Genomic DNA, 19,319 nt, shown 5'->3' with positions numbered 1-19,319 from the left:
CCCATTATTCTTTTTCCTGCATGGAAAGCAAATGAGTGACTGGAGCCCCAGCAGCCATTGTGGACCACGTGGTAATCTTGAGAAGGAAGCCAAATGATAGAAGGTACATAAGTCACTGATACCATGGCATCCTCTACCAGCCTGGACTGCTACCTCCAGACTTCTTTTACATAAAAGGTAAATAAATCTCTATTTTTATAAGACATTTATCCCATGCAGCTGGACCTGATCCCAACAGGTACACTTAGGAAACTGTTGAAGGAACCACTTTGAAATATTAAGCATCTGGTGTACTAAATAGAACAGTAAACCAACAATGCAATCAGCAATGCCAACAGTTTAGCCTTTAAAAGCTCTGAGTGACCTTGTATGTAGAGATGGCTTGTCATCAAGCAAACCCAGGGAAATGTTTGTCTGTTAGGCTCAGAAATCATGTTTATGTTAAATAATTACCAAAATGGAGTGATGACATTATGACAACCTCTAGAAATACATATTATTATTATTCTCACTTAATTAATGGGCAAATAGAAGGGATACATTACTTGCCCAAGGTCACATGCAAAGCTGGAAATCCAACCAAGGTCAGATTTCAGAGCCTGTGTTATGAAACACCATAATAAAGCATCCTCCATGTTCATATTTTTCTAAATACTCTTGACCATCCTCTAAATTCTCCATCAAGCCATGTCTAAATGGCTGTCCTTGTTTATAAATTAGAAGGCTGAAACCCAGAGAGGGCTATTCATCCTAAAGGTCAGATCTGCACAGGTAATCATGGTGTCAAGAGTTTGAACTACAGGGACAGAGAGTCAAAGCCATTCTTGGCAAGCCAACCTAGTCTCCTCCTCATCTGTAATTTAACAGTCTAGCTGTTTAAATTGAAAGAAACAGCAAGGGTCACTAATGCTCAGTCTGGGAAAATTAGAAGCACTTTTGAGTTAAGACACACAGACACGTATGTTGCTATATTTTAATCACAATCAGACATTAACATGGCACAAAACACTCCATCTATCTCTTCGCTGTTCCAAATCTCATGAACTTAAAACCTGAATTTGACACAAGCAGTTTAAATAATTATTTTGACCAGACTCCCCAATCCCAAAGGAGATTAAAAAGTAATAATGTAAAAAAATTAAGGTCAAGGTGTCCTGATATCACAGCTAATGACTAACCATTTGTTTACGGGCGGCTCCTGCTCCACCCTGAAAGCTGCTGAGCTTCACCCTCGGTCCAACAAGTGGTTAGTTATTAGTTCCCTGGGTGATTGTCCCTGAAGGTAAACCATACATTAGGCACTTTAAGTGGGGGTAGTTACCTTTCTCGGGTTGGGTATAACGTTTGGCTCTCAAAAGCAAGATAGAGAATTTATAGTCAAACAGAATGTTCTGTGAATCTGTGCCCTTGGGATTAAGCGCTGGGATGTCAGCGCATTCTCAAGGACATCTGCACTAGATGTTCTGGGGGAGTCGTGCGGGTTGCCGAGCAGGCTGTTTAATGTCTGCGTGAGCTGTGGACACGAGCACTGTGGCCCACTCTGACTTTTATTCTCGTGTCTCGAGTTTTAGCCCATCTAGACGGTGGTACTCTCCATATTTAACAAGCCGTGTGGCCCAGGCGCTCACAGCCTTCAGAACAGGTGCTGGGTGTCAACCACCGGTAAGGCTGCACCCATCTGCGCTGCAGTCATCAGCTCTGTGTCTAAGGAGCAAACCCAGCCCCATACGCGCAGCTCAACGCTGGCTTCCTTGCCGGCGCAAACCCCCGCCCCTACTCTGCCTCATCCACATCTTCTCCTGCAGTAGCTGCCTCTAAAGCGGCCAGGGCTTCGGCCACCTCCGCGTCCTCATCCGCCGTCTCCCCGCTCGCATCTCCAGGGGAGCCCTGGGTCTCCTCCCACCCGTTTCTCGAATCGACCACAGGCACGTCCTGAGCAGGATCCTCTTCTTTAAAGTATACACTTAGAACTTCAGTTGCCACGGCCTCGTTTAACGAATCCCAGCTTCTCTTCACGGAGAAGGGCATATTCAAACCACGCTCCCCCGCCCTGGGGTGAGCGCCTTCCCGGGTCTCCTCCTCTGTGTGGCTCTTGAAAAGGCAGTCCTTTTCTTCGCGATCAACGTGATCGGCGTCGTCGTCGGCTGAGCCCCACAGCTGAGGGTAATCCGGGGCGGGTATCTGGAGGACGTGGTCTGGGACTTCCCAGGCGGGATGCCCCGCCGCGCAAGACGCGCTGGAGTCGCCATTTCCGATGACACGGGTCTCTCCTGAAGCCAGCAGCACGCAGTCCGGTTCCCTGGCGCTTCCTCCTTCAAGGAAGGGCCGAGTCGTGTGACCCTTGTTTGCGGCACTGGCCCAGGAGCCCCTGTCCCCCTGGGGGCACCCGGGATCGCCAGCGAGCTGCAGGGCAGCAGCGGGGCCGAGGCCATTGACGGCCCCGCCAGTCTTCTCGGCGCAGGGTCCCCCCGCCGTGTCCCCCGGGAGAAGCGGTCCTTGCGGCGGCCCGCAGGGCTCCTGCGGAGCAGCCGTTTGGCCCCTGCTCGCGGTCCTCTTGGAGCTCTCGCTCGGAGGGTCATCCTTGTGTACCAGCACTTCGCGGCTCTGTTTGCCTTTTAACTTAACGGCATCGTCTTCATCTAACTTGCAGCTGTTTACTTCGTTGACGTAACCAGGGGAGGGCACTTGAACTGGATCGAAGAGATAGCTGGGGTGAGAAGAAGGGAGACCAGTCGGGTTAAATATTAACTTTATTAATAACTAACTTTCATTATTAATATTTCTACTACAGGCTCTGCTGTTTTCTACGATTCCTGTTAATTTCCGTGATTACTCTTTTAAGTCTATATGTGTGCCTCATTAAATATATATAGTTGGTATAAAAATGTTCTACCAACTGGAAATAGATCTTAAGAAGGGACTCAAAAAAGGGCAGGAAGAAGTTACAGAACAAAGTGGGTCATGAAATTGAAAAACAAACAAAAAACGTAAATAAATAAAACAAATATCCAACCACAGGAAAATAAGTGGTTAAGAACTGATGGTTCAACCCCTCAATGGAATATTATGTAGTCATTAAAATAATAAGTATGAAGTCTGGACTAGCATGAAAGATACTTACAATAAATTTTTTTTTGAATAGAGCCTAACATCAGATTATAGTGGAATAACACATATATGTATGTAGGTGTGTGTGTATATATAACTATATCTATCTATATATACATATATATATAGATAGATATAGATAGAGAATAGAACATAATAAAGATAGTTTTGTTAAGGAAGCAAAATCATCAGTTAATTTTTCCCCTTTATTTTATACAGAATTATATTCATGTTGCCCAAATTTTTATGAAATAGAATCTGGACAAAATTAAAAGCACATATGTGACTGGGGTGTTTTCAGTGATGCCATTTCAGGCATCTTCTAAAACTCAAACTTTTCTTTGCATTGAAGCTCTCTGGAGAAATGTAAATTCAACCCAAACCAAATTCAGCCTCAGAGAAAGACAGCGTTCCCAACACACTCTGAGCATTGCACAAAAAAAGTTTAAAAATCCAGGCCTTGTGTTCTTTTAAATGACATTAAAGTGGTTCCAAATTCTTAATTTCCTGGCAATGGTGGTCATGCCCCAAGCTGGGTAAATGCATTGAACCCATGCAGGGTGTTTAAAGTGCTTGCATGGTAATCACAAATTCCTCCATTCGGATGAGACATTTTGTTCAATGTTACCTTTGTAGCATTTTACAGCACCTGCACCCCATCTGGATTACTTTTTGTTATCATCTGGAAAAAAAGGCATAAAAAGGAGAGAACAGAGTGAAGGACATTTTATTTTATTTTATTTTAAAAATAAAAAGTGTTTGTTTTATTGTAGGAAGATAAATTAATTCTTTGAAATCAGAATGAAAGGGTTGCACGATTTAATTCTATATAAATGACTGAATATACAAAGTGTCAAATGTAAACAGTAGTGTGAAATAAATTGGCAGAAATAATTATTCAACCAGTAGCAATACTTAAGACTACCATTTGAAAAATCTTCTGTAAACAAAGAATGAAAAAATACTGTTATAAGATTTTACAGCACAGAATTGAATTCCATCCTAATTCATTACTATTATACTTCTTCAGTATTAGTGGACCCACATCATCTCCAGTCAATTCGTTGTGTTTATCATGTGAACCATCACAGGCAGGAAACGTCTTAGAATGCCAACACCTACAATTAGCTGCTTTAGTAAGACACAAATCTTCAATGTTTATTTCATTCACCACTTTGGGATTTTCCTTCTGTATTTTAAGATTAATCAAGTTAACCTTCTGCTGCTTTTGCTTCGGAAGGAATGGACGAACCGCAAGGTAGTGCAAGTACACCGAGGAAAGGCAATAACCAAAGCCATTCTGAAACTGTGAGCCGGGCGATCCCGGTAATGCTCTCGGGGACTGGGAGCTGCTTTAGATAACGCGCGGAGCTGCACCTTCAACATGCGGACCGCGGCCTCCAGCACCTTCCCGGCCCGCGGCGCCCGCTCCTCTCCCGGCCCCGCCCGCCGGCGGCCCCGCCGCTCCGCGGCCGAGCTTCGGGCGCTTGCGCGGAGAGCGGAAGCAGCAGGCGGGCGCTCTCGGCCTGGACTGGGCCGGGGCGGCTGAATGACATTTTAATAGGAATTAAGTTTGCTTTTTCTTTCCTAGATACACTCAAAGTTAGTAGAGTTACAATTTTTTGACAAAAGGATAACGTGATTCAGGGAGGGCACTGGTTACCCGGAATACCTTCACGTATCTAAAATCACCGATTCAGAGTTCTCAGACATTTATTTACACTTGTCTCTTGTGCCAGACCTTTCCCCAACCCTGGGAGTTATGCCATCTCCATTTTGCACATGAGGAAAAAACAGGTTGACGAATGCTAGGGAGAGAAAGGTGGGACTGCAAAGGACCTGTGCGTTTTCTCTTCCATTGCCTTCCACAGGGGACAGGGACTTGACCAGGGTGCAGCCCCCGTGCAGCAGCAGATGGCGTAAGAGAGTGGAGAGGTTTCCGCGCCAGGGGATTAGCTACTCAGTATTAAAAGATGTCAGGATACGGCAGCTGATCGATACGTTCCATGTTACAGACCTGAGGAGGTTGGAGCTGGAGGGATCATCACAAGGTTTACTTGGACTAGGCTGCTCCTGTTTTGCTTTTCCCACCACGAGTCCCATCCCGGCTACGATCCCTGGACTCCACTCTCTGACAGTTCAAGGACACGCCCCTTCGGGCTTGCTGGTGGCAGACGGACTCACGTCTTTGCTTCTTTCATTTCCCACCTGCCCTCTGTCCCCTGGCCTTTCCCAAGTTGCATTTTTTCCTCATGAGTGCCCTCTGAATAAAACCTTCTCTTCATGTAAAACTGACCGCACTGTTCTGGTCTTTTCTGTGAAAATCCTAAAAATTAGTATGGAAGAATCTTTAAGTCATCTTCCATCTCTATCAGCTACAACCTGTAAGGAGACAAGCCAGTGACAGAATCTAAAGCCCTAGTCCCTTTGTCTCCATAAGATGCGTGTGCTAGGGAGAGGGATTGCTCATCGTCAGCTGTGTCACTGCTTCCTCTGTTCTCTCTCCTTCCTTTCAATCACGGATGAATTTCCCAGGATGCTACTTCATAAGCCTTTAACCACAGAGAAAATTACTGGTGCCTTTTAAGAAGTATAGACTAGTTGGTTGGTTAGAGGAAACTAGATTTACACTCCCCCCCCCCCTGCCCCCCCCAGCAAATATATCCAACATCCACATCCTAACCTCTGGAACTTGTGACTGTTACCTCATGTGACCAAGAAAGAAAGTCTTTGCAAGTGTGATTACAGATTTGAGATGGGGAGATTGCCTGGATTATTTGGTTCAGGTCCCAGCTCTGCTGTGTAACTTTAGGCCTCAGCGATTTCATCTGTAAATGGGGATAATGATGCATCTACCACATAGCATTGTTGGAGATTATACGAGTTAATATTCATAATAAGCATATACTTATTACTCAGCTCTGTCTGGATACAGCATGTTTAAAAAAAAAGACGGAAGCTTTGCACCGAAGAAAGAAAGAATCTAGTTGTCATGACATACATACACATACAAGCAAGAGCATTAACAATACCAAGTAATACTTGTTTCCAGAATAAGGGCCAAATGGTATATTTCTATTAACTGTGGCACCAACTGAAAGACACACACTCCAAGTGCAACAAGAGTTCCACAGAGAGAGAAATCATTGGTGGCTTAGCCAGCAATATGTGTACAACCTTTTCCTTTTTCAATGCACCCTCAATGAAATTACCCCATTTTCCAAGTCCAGGATTTTGTTTCCAGCCTCTGCTCCCCACTTATGTCCATTTGCTGCAAATAATTTATATATCAGGTGGATAAACAGGTTGAAGAGCCCCCTGTGCGCTTCCTCCCCATCAGCCCCTCCCCTCCCCACTTGCGCCCTCAAAATCTGGCGCGTTTCCATGCTTGTAGTACCTTTGTTTATCTTGGAATCTGTTTTTAAAAAGTCAGGAGGATAGGAGGCAAGAAAAAAGTCAAAGAAAAGAAAAAAAAGGGCTTTGGAGTGTTTGAGAGAGGGGCAGACTACAGGTCTTAATAATGTAATCGAAGCAATCGTGATATGTGAATCACTGAAAAATGTCAGGCAGGTGGGTTCCAGAGTCGTAGGTAGGGAAGGTTTTCTTCTGGAAAGAAGAAAGAACGAAAGAGACTTGTCTTGAGCGACACCTGGCTTTCCCAGTGTCTCTGAGGCTGACCAAGGTCATCCTGACCCTGAGGCACCCTCGCCAGGCTGGCTGGCTGTGCCCACCCTCTGCTGCTGCGCTGTGGCCACACAAGCAACGTGCCCGGAAGTGAGATTACTGCTGAGATTTAAGAGCCCAATTCCAGAGCCTCTGCTTCCCTGTTTCTAGGAGAACTGACATGTCATCTGTGGCTTTCACCCGCTCCCCCCCACTTTCCTTGGAAAACCATAGGATCTGTATTTTTCTTCAAAGCCATGTAGTTATAAAAGGTGTTTTGATGACTCTCCCCTTTCGAGTCAAGTTTCCAGTCTCCCCCCCCACCCCGGCTGCCTCCCTTTAGGGTGCACCCCCTGGGGTTCCTACAGACCTGGTCCCGTACCGAGGGCCACGCTCTGTGCCTTTCTCTCCCCAGCCCAGCAGAGGCAGCCTCTTCCTGGTTAGAGGTCCTGCCCTCTCTCACCACCCTGTGTTTTCCTTCCCCAGCAACATTCCTTCTTTCAATGAGATAGGCTCCAACATCCAAGGTTGGGTGACCGCTGACGAAAAGGGTGGGGACTAATGCATTTACACCCAACCCCTGCCTGCCTGTGTCTACAATGATTCTTCTTTCTATGATGAATCCTAACATCAAACCTGATCTGTTTCTCTTTTCATGTGTCCCTCCCACACCACATCTTGCTTTTAGCGAGGAGGTCTCCCATCTCCAGGTGCAAAAAGGAAATATTCCAGGTCCAGCGTGGCACACGGACATGGGGAAAAAATATATGCTCTTCTGAAATAAAACCCAATTCAAAACGGGCAGTCTGTCTCTTTCTCTCCCCCCTCACTTTGACAACATCTGGCTTAAAGGTGAGAACTCAGTTGTCTGGGGCCCTTTATTATGGAGCAGAATCAGAATTTGCTTTCTCTTTGGAGTGTAAAAGAGCAACAGAGAAACGAAAGGCAAAGCCTTCGCAACCATCATCTGGTTTCCACAGGAGAAAAGCAAACACCATTAGGATGGTGTGTCCACCCACTGCTGGCGCCTGCCTGCTCCTGGACTCCTGTGTTGGAGGTTGACTCTTGTCCTGTGTTTTGTGTTGAAATTACACAGTCCTGTGTTTGAAGATGGGCATGCTAAAGCCCCGTCAGTTACTAGTCAAGTCCCCTTGCAGGAAAATCTGGTTTCACAAGGGAGTTAGTGATGAAGGTGGGGAGAAACGGGGAGACTGGGGGGAGGCAGGAGTTTTGCAACCAGACAGAGAAATTGACTGAGTATCCATCAGGAAGTCAAGGAATATAGAAAAAGGCTCAACCCAGCAGGAAAGGGCTGCCTTTGAATAGTGATGATCTTAAAGAATGACAGGGACAGGTCAAACGGACACAGGACCAGCTTGCAGGGGTTCTACTGGCCAAATACGGAACAACGTGAGCATCAGAATAAATACTAACATAAAGGATTATAATCCACTGAATAAAACAAGGGTCTATGAATCCTTAGGATATAAATCTAAAAAGGGGAAAGCGCTGACTTACAAGTAGACAGTCAGCTAACAAACATACAAGGAATAATGGAACTAGAGAAATCACCATTTGACAGCCATCACAGTAACAGTTGATGTAAGCAAGAATCATCAACAGATGCTGAGACCAGCGGGTGAAAACTTGAGGAGAATGGGATATTTAGTCTCAAAGTAGCTCCCCACCACATGCTTAGGGGTAAAATAGTATCCTTACAGTGGAGAAACCTGGTTCACAGCAGCTAAATCAAATAATCAAGGGTAACATCGTGAGTAACGAGACTAGTCAGCAGCCTCGGATGTGATGCACTGAGAACTCGGCGTCACTTCTGTGATTTTTCTACCAAAAGAGTATAATCTGGATTGAAGCAGGAGGCAACATCAGTCAAACCCAAATTATGGGTTATTCTGCAAAACAACTGGTCTGTACTCTTTAAAGAAATGTAACTTTATGAAAAACAAAGACAGACTAAAGAGCTATTCCAGATTAAAGGAGACGGAAGAGACATGACAACCAAATGCAATCATGATCTTTTTGTAAGAGGTCATTATTGACACAACTGGTGAAATCTGAATAAAGTCTGTAGATTAGGTAGTAGTATTAAACCAATGTAAATGTCCTGATTTTGATTATTGTACTGGAGTTATATAAAAGCATGCCCTTGTTCTTAGGAAATTCAGAGTGAAGTATTTAGGAGTAGAAGGGCATGGTAACTGTAACTTATTAAAATGATTCAGGAAGAAGATTGTGTGTGTATGTGTAGAGAAAGAGAGAAAAATAAAGCAAATGCTAACATTTGCGGATTGTGACTTTATGAGGGTCCTTTGTACTTTTCTTGCAACTTTTCAGTAAGTCTGATATGATGTCAAAATCAAAAGTTAAAAGGAAAAAAATAAAGTGGGAAGTTTAAAAAAAAAAAAGCACTAATCTGATGTCAGTTCTGTTCTGCTTGTCCCTGGGCTAGGACCTGTTACCTACAGGAAACCATTGCTATTAAGCTATTCCCTATAAAGAAGCACATGGAGAAAGGTCTTGGAAAGGAGCTCATCAAAAGCCCACTGGCCTTTCTGGATTTAGTTGTCATTCTGAGTACGTACTAAAGACCTTTCCTCAATACCCAGCCCCAGGCACTAGAACACTGAAGGCAAAGATGCTTCCTGTCCTTGGGCTGCCCCATCTCAGAAGGGGACTTATAGTCTAGGGCACTGGTGTTCATCAGCTGTCGGCCTCCCTTACTGAACACAAGCCCCTCGCAGGCAATGCCTAAGCCAGGGCAGCATCCAGCTTGCTTGGCGCACGTCACACCTGTTATTCAAATGAAGGAATGACTGGTGAGTGACAGGTGCAAATGAATGAATGGTGAGTATGAGCTTTTATAAATTATTCCAGTAGAAGGTTTACCCTTTTCCATGATCAAATCTCACTCCACCCAGTGGTGCAAAACCAAAAGCCAAGTGCATGACACGAGCTGAGAGGGATGGGAGGAACCGTGGTTCCTCTTCCCAGCTTGGGAATTACAGTTATGTAATTCCAAGGGTCAAGGACATCCTGCTTTGAGGGCTCTAGTCAATGAATGAGCTTTCAGAGCAGCTGCTGGCAAGTGGTTTGAGTTGATAGAAGTTGGAGTGTTTGGAAGAGACACAATAAAATTAAACACTTAAATTTCAACTCCGTTTTGAAAAACCAACTTGCCAGTGTTTAGAAAACAGTCCAGGATTTCACCTTAATCTGGCCAGCAGGTGAAATTGAAAAATATGTAGTGAGTCACTTCTGGGTACTGACCTCTTAGACTCAAACGGATTGGATAAAAATAATTACCACACACTGAAGAAACCACCAGGTGCTTTATAAAAGAAATTAAAGACTGCCTGCCCAACTCCATAGACAGTATTGAATCTATACTGGAAAAAGGACAAGAAGATAATTCTTGACTACTACCCAATCTCTTTCCTCAGCAGAATCATATCCTCCTTTCCGGGAAGGCTTTGAAAACTCTCTGGGACAAAATTTTCTGGTGTGTTCCCTTTTCTCCTAAAGAGGCTGAACTTCAGTGATTTTGGAGAACTGGAAAGACTATAAGAAGACTGTTATTATCAGAACCATCAAACAGTCCATTCAATGCACTCCCAATGGTCAATGTGCTACCATGTATGTATCAGCAGCACTTAGAACTGGGTTTGATGGAATATTTGTGCAGAGGTGTGTTCAAACCCCTGCCAAAGGGTTCCCTGGTCAAACAGGTTTGGAAACAGCAGAGATGAAAGATGAACACATTCATAGTTATGAAAAAGAACGATTTCACCTTGTTTAACTCAGTATTTCCCAAAATTATTTGACCACAGAACTTTTTTTTTTTCCCCATAAAAGATATTAACAACCAACAGAACTTGTGTTTTGTGGAACTTTGGGAAAAACAACTGTCATGACAGTCCTAATTATCAGGAGGGGTTTTACGCCCAAACTAATTATTGCCAGGTGGTGGTTGGTGTTTTGGTGAACTCAGCCAGGCAAAGTCTGTGCCAGGTGTGAGAAATCCACCTTCCAGCAGTGGCTTCATCATCAACCATGTGGATGTGGGAAAGTTGTGTAATCTCCTGATTCCTCAGTTTCTTTATCTGCCCAATGAGTCCATGACATCAAAGCTCTCTTCCAAATCTAACAATCGAAATGGTGAATCAGCGAAGGAAGGTTCCTCCCCTCATGACCCTCTCTCTGACTTGGCTCACACACGGTTATCATTGAACACCGAGACAAGGCAGGCACCAATATCACTGTTTTGCAGGTGGGGAGCTCTGCTCAGTGGTGTGTGAACTACCCCATCCCAATACTGATGGGCTGCGTTTGGGTCCCAAGTCCACAATCACCCCAATCCATGATCCTGACTGAATGCACAAAGCTTCTCCTCCTTCAGGCCCCAAGTTCTCATCTCATTCCCTTAGGTCTGCAGCTCTTTGAAAAGGTCTCCTTGGCTTCTTTGCCATAGGGTCCTGCTGACCAATGCCCTGGAGCCTTGAGATGGGGAGAGTGTGTGTAACAGCAACTTCCCTGGGAGGGGCGAAGACTCAGGTCAGGGGGACTCTGAGGGAGGAGGAGGTGCACCTTCTGGACCTCCTTCACTGGGATGCGCTGGGGGAGAGGGAGAGTGTGTGTGTGTGTGTGTGTGTGTGTGTGTGTGTGTGTGTGTGTGTGTGTGTGTGTGTGGCGGGGCTGGGGTATGTGCGTGAGGCGAGACGTATAAGCATCTGAGAAGATTTATCACACCAGCAAGTCAGCACAGTGGTTAAATGAGTAATTTAGGGCCAGAGTTGTGGGTTCCAATTCTACCTCCACCATTTATTAGCTTTGTGACCTCTAGGCAAATTTCTTAGCCTCTGTGACCTTTAGCTGTCTAATCTGCAAAATGGGAATGATAACAGTTCCTGCTTATCAGGACTGTTTTGAAATTTAAATGAGATAAAAGCATGTATGGCATTTACTGTAATGTTTGGCATCCTGCCAGTACTTATTAATGATTACAAGTAGTTAACATTTGAGTGTTTAATATGCATCAAGTACTGTTTTAAGAAATTTCATTTCAACTTTACAATAATCCTTTAAGATGGAAACCAGTAATTATTATTATTATTATTTTGGCCAAACCGCGCGGCTTGTGGGATCTTAGTTCCCTGACCAGGGAATGAACCCAGGCCATGGCAGTGAAAGTGCCGAGTCCCAACCACTGGACCACTAGGGAATTCCCTATTATTTTTTTAATTGAAGAGTAGTTGATTTGCAATATTACATTAGTTTCAGGTGTACAGTACAGTGATTCAATATTTTATAGATTGTACTCCATTTAAAGTTATCACAAAATAATGGTTATATTTCCCTGTGCTGTATAATATATCCTCATTGCTTATCTATTTTATACATAATAGTTTTAATCCCATACCATTGTCCTGCCCCTCCCCTCTTCCTTCTCCCCACTGGTAACCACTAGTCTGTTTTCTGTATCTGTGAGTCTGTTTCTGTTTTGCTATATTCGTTTGTTTTATTTTTTAGATTCCACATACATATATCATACAGTATTTGTCTTTCTCTGACTTCTTTCACTAAGCATCATACTCTCTACGTCCATCCATGTTGTTGTAAATGAGTAAATGTAAATTTCATTCCTTTTTTATGGCTGAATAATATTCCATTATATATATCACACCTTCTTTATCCATTCTTCTGTTGATGGACACTTAAGCTGTTTCCATATCTTGGCTATTGTAAATAGTGCCGCTATGAACATTGGGGTGCATAGATCTTTTCGAATTAGTGTTTTATTTTCTTTTTTGGATATACACCCTGGAGTGGAATTGCTGGGTCATATGGTAGCTCTATTTTTAATTTTTTGAGGCTCTTCCATACTGTTTTCCATAGTGGCTGCACCAATTTACATTCCCACCAACACTGCACAAAGGTTTGGAGCCAGTATTTTATAGATAAGTAAATGGACATAAAAGCTAGAAAGTGGTACAGTGTGGCTATTATTAATGCTGTTGTTATTGTTTTCATTATTATTAATACTTCCTGATTATATATTACTTATTATATAATATTTATATATTTCATACTATATTAATATAATACCTCTTGTAGGTTTTGTTGTTTTCTGAGTCCACTGCATTACACAATAAAAAGCAGCTTGTGATCCATTAGCTTTTGCAAAAGGGAACTGGATCCTCTTGATTTGGGCTCTGATAGAATTTCATAGGTGTGGTTTCATCTATTGGCCACCAGATGGCAGTATATAGTGGTTATTTAATTTAATTTCAAGGGAAGGACTTGGTATGGGAAAGGCCTCAAACAGAATTAAAGGCACAAATAGTGTAGGTGCTTTGCCATGTGGTGAAGTTAGGGAGTAGGTGATGTGGTAAATATTCAGACAATTATTGTGTTAAGTCCTGGTGGCCATGGCACCACCTTATGGCAGGGTTTCCTCCAGCTCTGACTGGGCATGGGATTTATTCTGTAGTCTGGCCAGACCATGGTGGGGTCAAAAAACTCTGGCAATTCTATAGACGCCTCTTTTCACACAAATGGGATCTGTCTTTCTGGACAATAATTCTGTGGAAGAGGCTGCAGGAGGAAGGAGCCTATGGGGTGTGGAGGGGTTCAGTTTCTCCCGTGTTAGCTCTGATGCTGCTGGACCTGCCCGTTTCACTGCTCCTTCCCTATGGCCATCCTTGTTCTGCCCCAGGCCCCGTGGGCGGCCCATGGTGTGAGCTGGTCTTGGGGGCCCATCTTCTGGATGAGGGTAAGTGGCCATGAACTAGGAGGTAAAGATAAGCTATAAAATAAATATGGCCCAATTTGAAAGTTTTTGTGGAAGAAGCCCATTATTTTTAATTTAAAATAAATTCAGAATATTGTGTTTGAAAAGGCAAAATTTGCATGAATTATTAGAATTAAACAGAAGGCTTTTTTTTTTTTAGAGAGAGGAAAGTGAATGTAAAGGGAAAAAAACCTGATATAAGCACGTGACAGTAGCTATAACAGAACAGAAGAAGATAGGGAATAAGACAGAAATTCTGTGAGGGTTGTTGAATAGAGTTATCATTCATCTTTTTGTTGTTGTTGTTGTTTACTTTAAAAAACTGTTGATAGCAATTATGCCTGCATAGTTTATTTAATTTTGTGAGTTTTTTACACTTATCTGCAGTAATATTTGTGTAAAAAGTCAAGTATCCATTTATACTTAGTGCTGATACTAAGCTCTCTATTCTGTGTCATTGATCTACTTTTGCCAAAACCACTGTTCTTATTACTCTAGGTTTGCAATATGTAATAACAGAGAAAGTTCTTCTATCTTGTTTTCTTAAAAGATGTTTTTGGATATTTTTAGCTCTTTGCAATTTCATATAAATTTATTTATTTATTTATTTATTTTTTAAAAAGGGAACGCTATTTATTTATTTATTTATTTTTGTTGTGTTGGGTCTTCGTTTCTGTGGGAGGGCTTTCTCTAGTTGCGGTGAGCGGGGACCACTCTTCATTGTGGTGCGCGGGCCTCTCACTGTCACGGCCTCTTGTTGCGGAGCACAAGCTCCAGACGTGCAGGCTCAGTAGTTGTGGCTCACGGGCCTAGTTGCTCCACGGCATGTGGAATCCTCCCAGACCAGGGCTCGAACCCGTGTCCCCTGCATTGGCAGGCAGATTCTCAACCACAGCGCCACCAGGGAAGCCCTATTTTTTTTTAAATTTAATTTTATTTATTTTTTTATACAGCAGGTTCTTATTAGTCCTCCATTTTATACACATCAGTGTATACATGTCAATCCCAGTCTCCCAGTTCATCCCACCACCACCCCTTCCCCCGCTTTCCCCCCTTGGTGTCCATCCGTTTTTTCTCTACTTCTGTGTCTCAATTTCTGCTCTGCAGAAAATTTCAAATTCTGTTGGTAGCTTATGGTCAGCCCTCTAGACCAGTTCCTTCTTCCTGTATTCTTGGTGGGAACAGTTCTAGGGAAAGCTTGAGAAGCTATGCCCCTATTCTCTGGACTGTAAATTCCTGGGAGTAGGCTCCTGTCTGGATCAGATGAGATGCAGCTCATTACTGAATAAAGACTAGGGTGTATGGGTGACAGGGGCGGGGATCCTGGTGAGCACTCTGAGAGGCAGAGGGCACGGGGTCCATAAGGCATCCTCCTGGGTCTGTGTGGGGCCCAATAACTCGCATTTCTAACAAGTTTCCAGGCAGTGCTAACGCTGCTGCTCTCTGGGGACCACACTTTGAGAGTTCCTGCTTTACGGCTTTATGGAAATGAAGGCAGGCAGGCCTCTTTGTTTTGCTATGTTGCTGGTTGGTCTAGGTGAGCTCTACTTAAAGGGGAAGGACTAACACCCTAAGAACGCTTGTGGCTTGGGGAGTTCCTGGCAACAGCGAGGTGGCTACAATTACCACTGGCCCCTTTTGGTGACTGATGATATGGCCCAAACCAAGTTGGCCGAAACTAATACCTGTAGTCACTACTGCCAATTACACTCCCAATCGGTGCAGTTTACAATCCTGTTAAGTTTCTAAAAATTTTGTCTGTTTTTCAGAATTTGCTTTTTAACAGTTTTTAATTTATGTTCTTTTATCCTTCTCTATGGGCGTTATAACAGGAAAAAGTTAAAATAAACCACGTGTCCAATAATATGGGATCAACTTGGACAACCTAAATGTTTACTAACTGAGGAATAGATGAAACAAACCCAAGACATTGGGCTGGTCCACTGCCTGTCTGCTCTTAGACTGGTCCCTGCCCCTTGCCCACTCAGTTTCTCAAGGCACCGTAATGCTGAGGAATCCTTGCCCTCTGCATCTGGGTAGTCCCACCAGTGGAAGGTGCTGGTGGAAGACTAGAGGGGGAGGATGGGGGATGTCAGGGTATGTTTCCCTTTCTCTCTACTTTGGACAGTATGCTGTTCATCCTGGTAGTGGCCAAATCTCCTCCACAGCAATAGATGCCCAAGAGCCCCACCCTCCATGGTGCCAGATAGAACCATGGTGCCTCACCATGGCTCCAGCCATTGCCCCAGCATCTGGTTCTGTGTCTCATCCTGGGGCGGTAATGTCTCCCTGCCTTGTCCATCTCTGTGTTGCCTCACCATCTCATTTGGTTTCCCAGCTCTTCCAATACCCACTTAACCCACTGATTATAACGTCCCTCTGTCTGAAAGGAAGAGTTCCCATTCCTGGCTGGACCTTGCCTAATACAAATAATATCCTGGTCAAAGGCTTTCTAGCTAAGTTATTAAGTAATATACAATAACAGTATTGGACTCTGCAAAAATTGGTATTATCTATTGTATAGGTTGCTGCTTGTTGCATACCTGACATGGGAGGGGGTGTCCACAGTGGCTGGGGAAGGGACTTTAGCCCCTCCATCAACTCCATCAAGTTCTCTTCCCTTTCCCACCCAAAATCAGTCTGCTTGCTGTGTAACGTAACTTCCAGACAAGTCTCCTATCTTCCCTTCCAAGCTCTTAAACTCTTCCTATATATATTCTAAAACTGCCACTGGAGAAAGTATAGGGGACACATGGACCTTCGCACTATTTTTAGTAATCTCGTGAAAGTACTCAACATCATTCACGCGTGTGGGTGACAGTGGTTAATATATGTTTCGATGTTCCTCATGTCTGCTAAAATACGAAGGGTATCTCCTATTATTCACATGGGCACCTGGCCGTATTAACCCATTCCCCGTTATCAATGTAGTGGCAGGAAGTTTATTTTTAATATGCCCCTAAATCCTTCAGTGAGTCTCTAATTCAATAGTTTAAGACAAATATCTAAAACTCTTAGAGTCGATAATCCAGATATCACCATGTGCTTATCAATTGCTTTTGAAGTAAGCCTTGAGGAAGTCATGCAAATTATCACAGACAGCTCTGAAGTGAAAGAGATAGAGAGCTCAACTAATCACGTACACAATCTGACTTAAAATGACAATTTATCATCAATGATACGGGATTAGGTATTTACCCTGAATTCTACTACTTGGGTAGAATCTTGTTCACTGATGAACCAATATACCATATCATTGAAAACCAAACCAAACCAGACCATTATCAGGGATAAATGACCACAGCACCAAGATTCAGACCCAACTGAAGATGGGGGCAGGCCATGACCTTCTGGGTGTTTTTTAGTTTCAGGGAATATGCACAAGTACACTTTGGAGAATCTTCAGATGGTACAAACAGAGTTTATTTGAGAAGAGGATTTTAAAAATTTGAAGTGAAGATGACGTGTTTTCACTTAACACGTGCAGTTCTATGTCTTTTTCATGTGGGATTCAGTGGCCCCCTTCCTTCATACTCTTGACCACCATAGTAACTGTATCATCTGACAAAACTCATCTCAACTCAGCTTGGTGGGCTGATCTTGACTCTGGTTGATTGGAAGCTCAGCGTCACCAATCTTTAGTAGGGAATCTGCTTAAAAACATCCGAGACACCCTTGCATTAGTGCATGATTGATTTCATTTTTACGGCCAAGTTAACAGAAGGACTGGTCAAAGTACATGTATAAAATCATATATGGGTTTAGAAGAAGAGGAGGAAGAATTTTAAGATCCAGGACACAGAAGACAGTCTGTCTATTGTAATTAAGGGAGTGGGCTCTGGAGTCAAAATCTGGACTGGCCTGTTCTAAGCTGGATGATCTTAAGTAAGCTGCTTGACTTCTCTGAATCTCAGCTTTGCCAACCATTAGACAGGGGAAACAGTAACATCTAATTGTGCAGGGTTCCTATGAGAATCACATGGCTTACCCACGTGATGGGCTTGGCAAAGTATGACTGGCAAGTAGTAGGTTCTTGGTAAATGTGGGCTGCTCTCATCTTCATGGCCATCGTCTATGAGAATATTATTTAACCACTGGCTTAATGACTTCTAGACACTGTGAATAGAAATGGGTGATGTTCTGACCAAATTCTCCCTGAAACCCCATGGGAATTAGGCGTGTCTCCAACACACAGTATGTCTCCAATGTTGATAAGCAGCCTTATCTGGGAGGTGGGAGAAGTCTGGAAGAAACCTGAAGCATTTAGAAAAAGCTAAGTTCTGGAAATGATGAGGAAGTTGCAGAGGAGGCGACGTGAAGAGACGTTTATATAATACAGTCTTGTAAAGCTATAAATAATGATAGCTTTAAAAGCAAGCACAGCTCAGGGCTGGATGCTTGCAATGAAGTAGTTCTGGGTAATTCCCAGTATCCTAGATGCCCAAACCTCAGCGAATCTTAGAGAACATCCTACCACCCAACCACCTTATTTTATAAATGTGCTTCTGGACTCAAGGCTGGAAGCATGGACTGGTCAGAGGACAAGAAAAAACAGATTGTCCCATGTTTGCAGAAAACCCTATATGTGCAGAATTGGGTCACCAATGTTTCTTTGAAGTACAGTAAAAATAGTTTTTGCACATGAAAAGACTGAGCATGGTTCTGAGGTCTCAAATATCCCTGAGCACTTAACTGAGGACAAGACACTCTGCTAGTAACTAGGCCACAAAGAGGTAGAGATCTCTGCAGTTTGTTAAAGGGCTCACCACCCATCATTCATGCACCAAATATTTCCTGAGCACCTATTATGTACAGGTACTGAACTCGATTCCAGGGGGCTGAAAAGAGTTCACAGTCTAGCAAGGAAGACAGATATATAAATACATGACTAATAGAGTATTAAAAGTATGAGATTAAACTATGTCATGCAACATGTTACATAAGGCAAGGAGCACCTGAGTAATCTTGGGAAAAGACTGGAGAAGACTTGTGGCCACAGGTGAGCAGATAATGGGGTTCTGGGCCACATTCCAGGGGATGCTACCACTTACACTCTCTTTCTTAGTAAGCCCACTCTTTTCTCTACGTGTGTACTATCCTTGCCTTGTCCTAAAACATTATCACTTTTTTCTTACCTAAATTTACTGCAAAATCCTCTTGTCTCCTGCATCCACCTGTGTCTTCTAAAATAATACATTTGCCACATGGAAGTCACATGATCTAAGACATAAATCTGAATCTTAGCATTTCCCCAGGCCTAAAACTTTTCAAAGGTGTCTAAGACCTTCAAGATATTTAATAACACAGAATAATGAAGATGATGATAAAAACAGCAAACTTACACAGAGCTTCCTATGTACCAGGTGTTAATCCACGTGCTTTATGTGTACAATTGGTCCTCATTATTTGTGGATTGCATAGTTGTGAATTTATCTACTGGCTAAAATTTAATTGTAAGTCCCAGATGAATAATTGCTGTGTTTGGGGGGTCATTTTTGGGCATGTGCAGAATGGTGAAAAATTGGGAGTGGCCTGAGGTGCACGTTTCTAGCTGAGCTCAAACAAGGTAACACTCAGCCTTCTTGATTCAGCCCCATATTGTAAACCTTTCAGTGTGAAGACTTGTATGGGTCATACCATTTGTCCCGTTTTAGAACTGTATCCCCTAAACAACAAAAGTAAAAAGGAAATAACAGAATTCTACTCAAACCTGAATGAGTCAGAAAGAATAGACTTTGGGGAT

At 43.3% G+C, this 19,319-nt stretch overlaps 1 protein-coding gene and 1 pseudogene across 5 annotated transcripts in view; both read right to left on the bottom strand.

Annotated features, from left to right (window-relative positions):
- Positions 1-959: 959 nt before the first annotated feature.
- C5H4orf19 (chromosome 5 C4orf19 homolog) overlaps positions 960-19,319 on the bottom strand; it is an 84,706-nt gene continuing 66,346 nt past the window's right edge. For 3 of the 5 annotated variants that reach the window (XM_061191314.1, XM_061191313.1, XM_061191315.1), the window contains one exon: positions 960-2,707. In XM_061191314.1, coding sequence (XP_061047297.1) covers positions 1,774-2,707 — 934 coding nt within the window. In that variant the 3' untranslated portion in view covers positions 960-1,773. Of the gene's footprint in view, positions 2,708-3,736; positions 3,791-19,319 lie in introns of all 5 variants that reach the window. The other 2 variants (XM_061191311.1, XM_061191312.1) reach the window with 1 other exon arrangement.
- LOC133092472 (CDGSH iron-sulfur domain-containing protein 2-like) lies at positions 4,076-17,645 on the bottom strand (annotated as a pseudogene).

The sequence above is a fragment of the Eubalaena glacialis genome, chromosome 5, assembly GCF_028564815.1.
Source record: "Eubalaena glacialis isolate mEubGla1 chromosome 5, mEubGla1.1.hap2.+ XY, whole genome shotgun sequence".
Lineage (NCBI taxonomy): Eukaryota > Metazoa > Chordata > Mammalia > Artiodactyla > Balaenidae > Eubalaena > Eubalaena glacialis.
The sequence above is the reverse complement of the archived record's forward strand: the minus strand, read 5'-3'. Positions and strand labels throughout refer to the sequence as shown.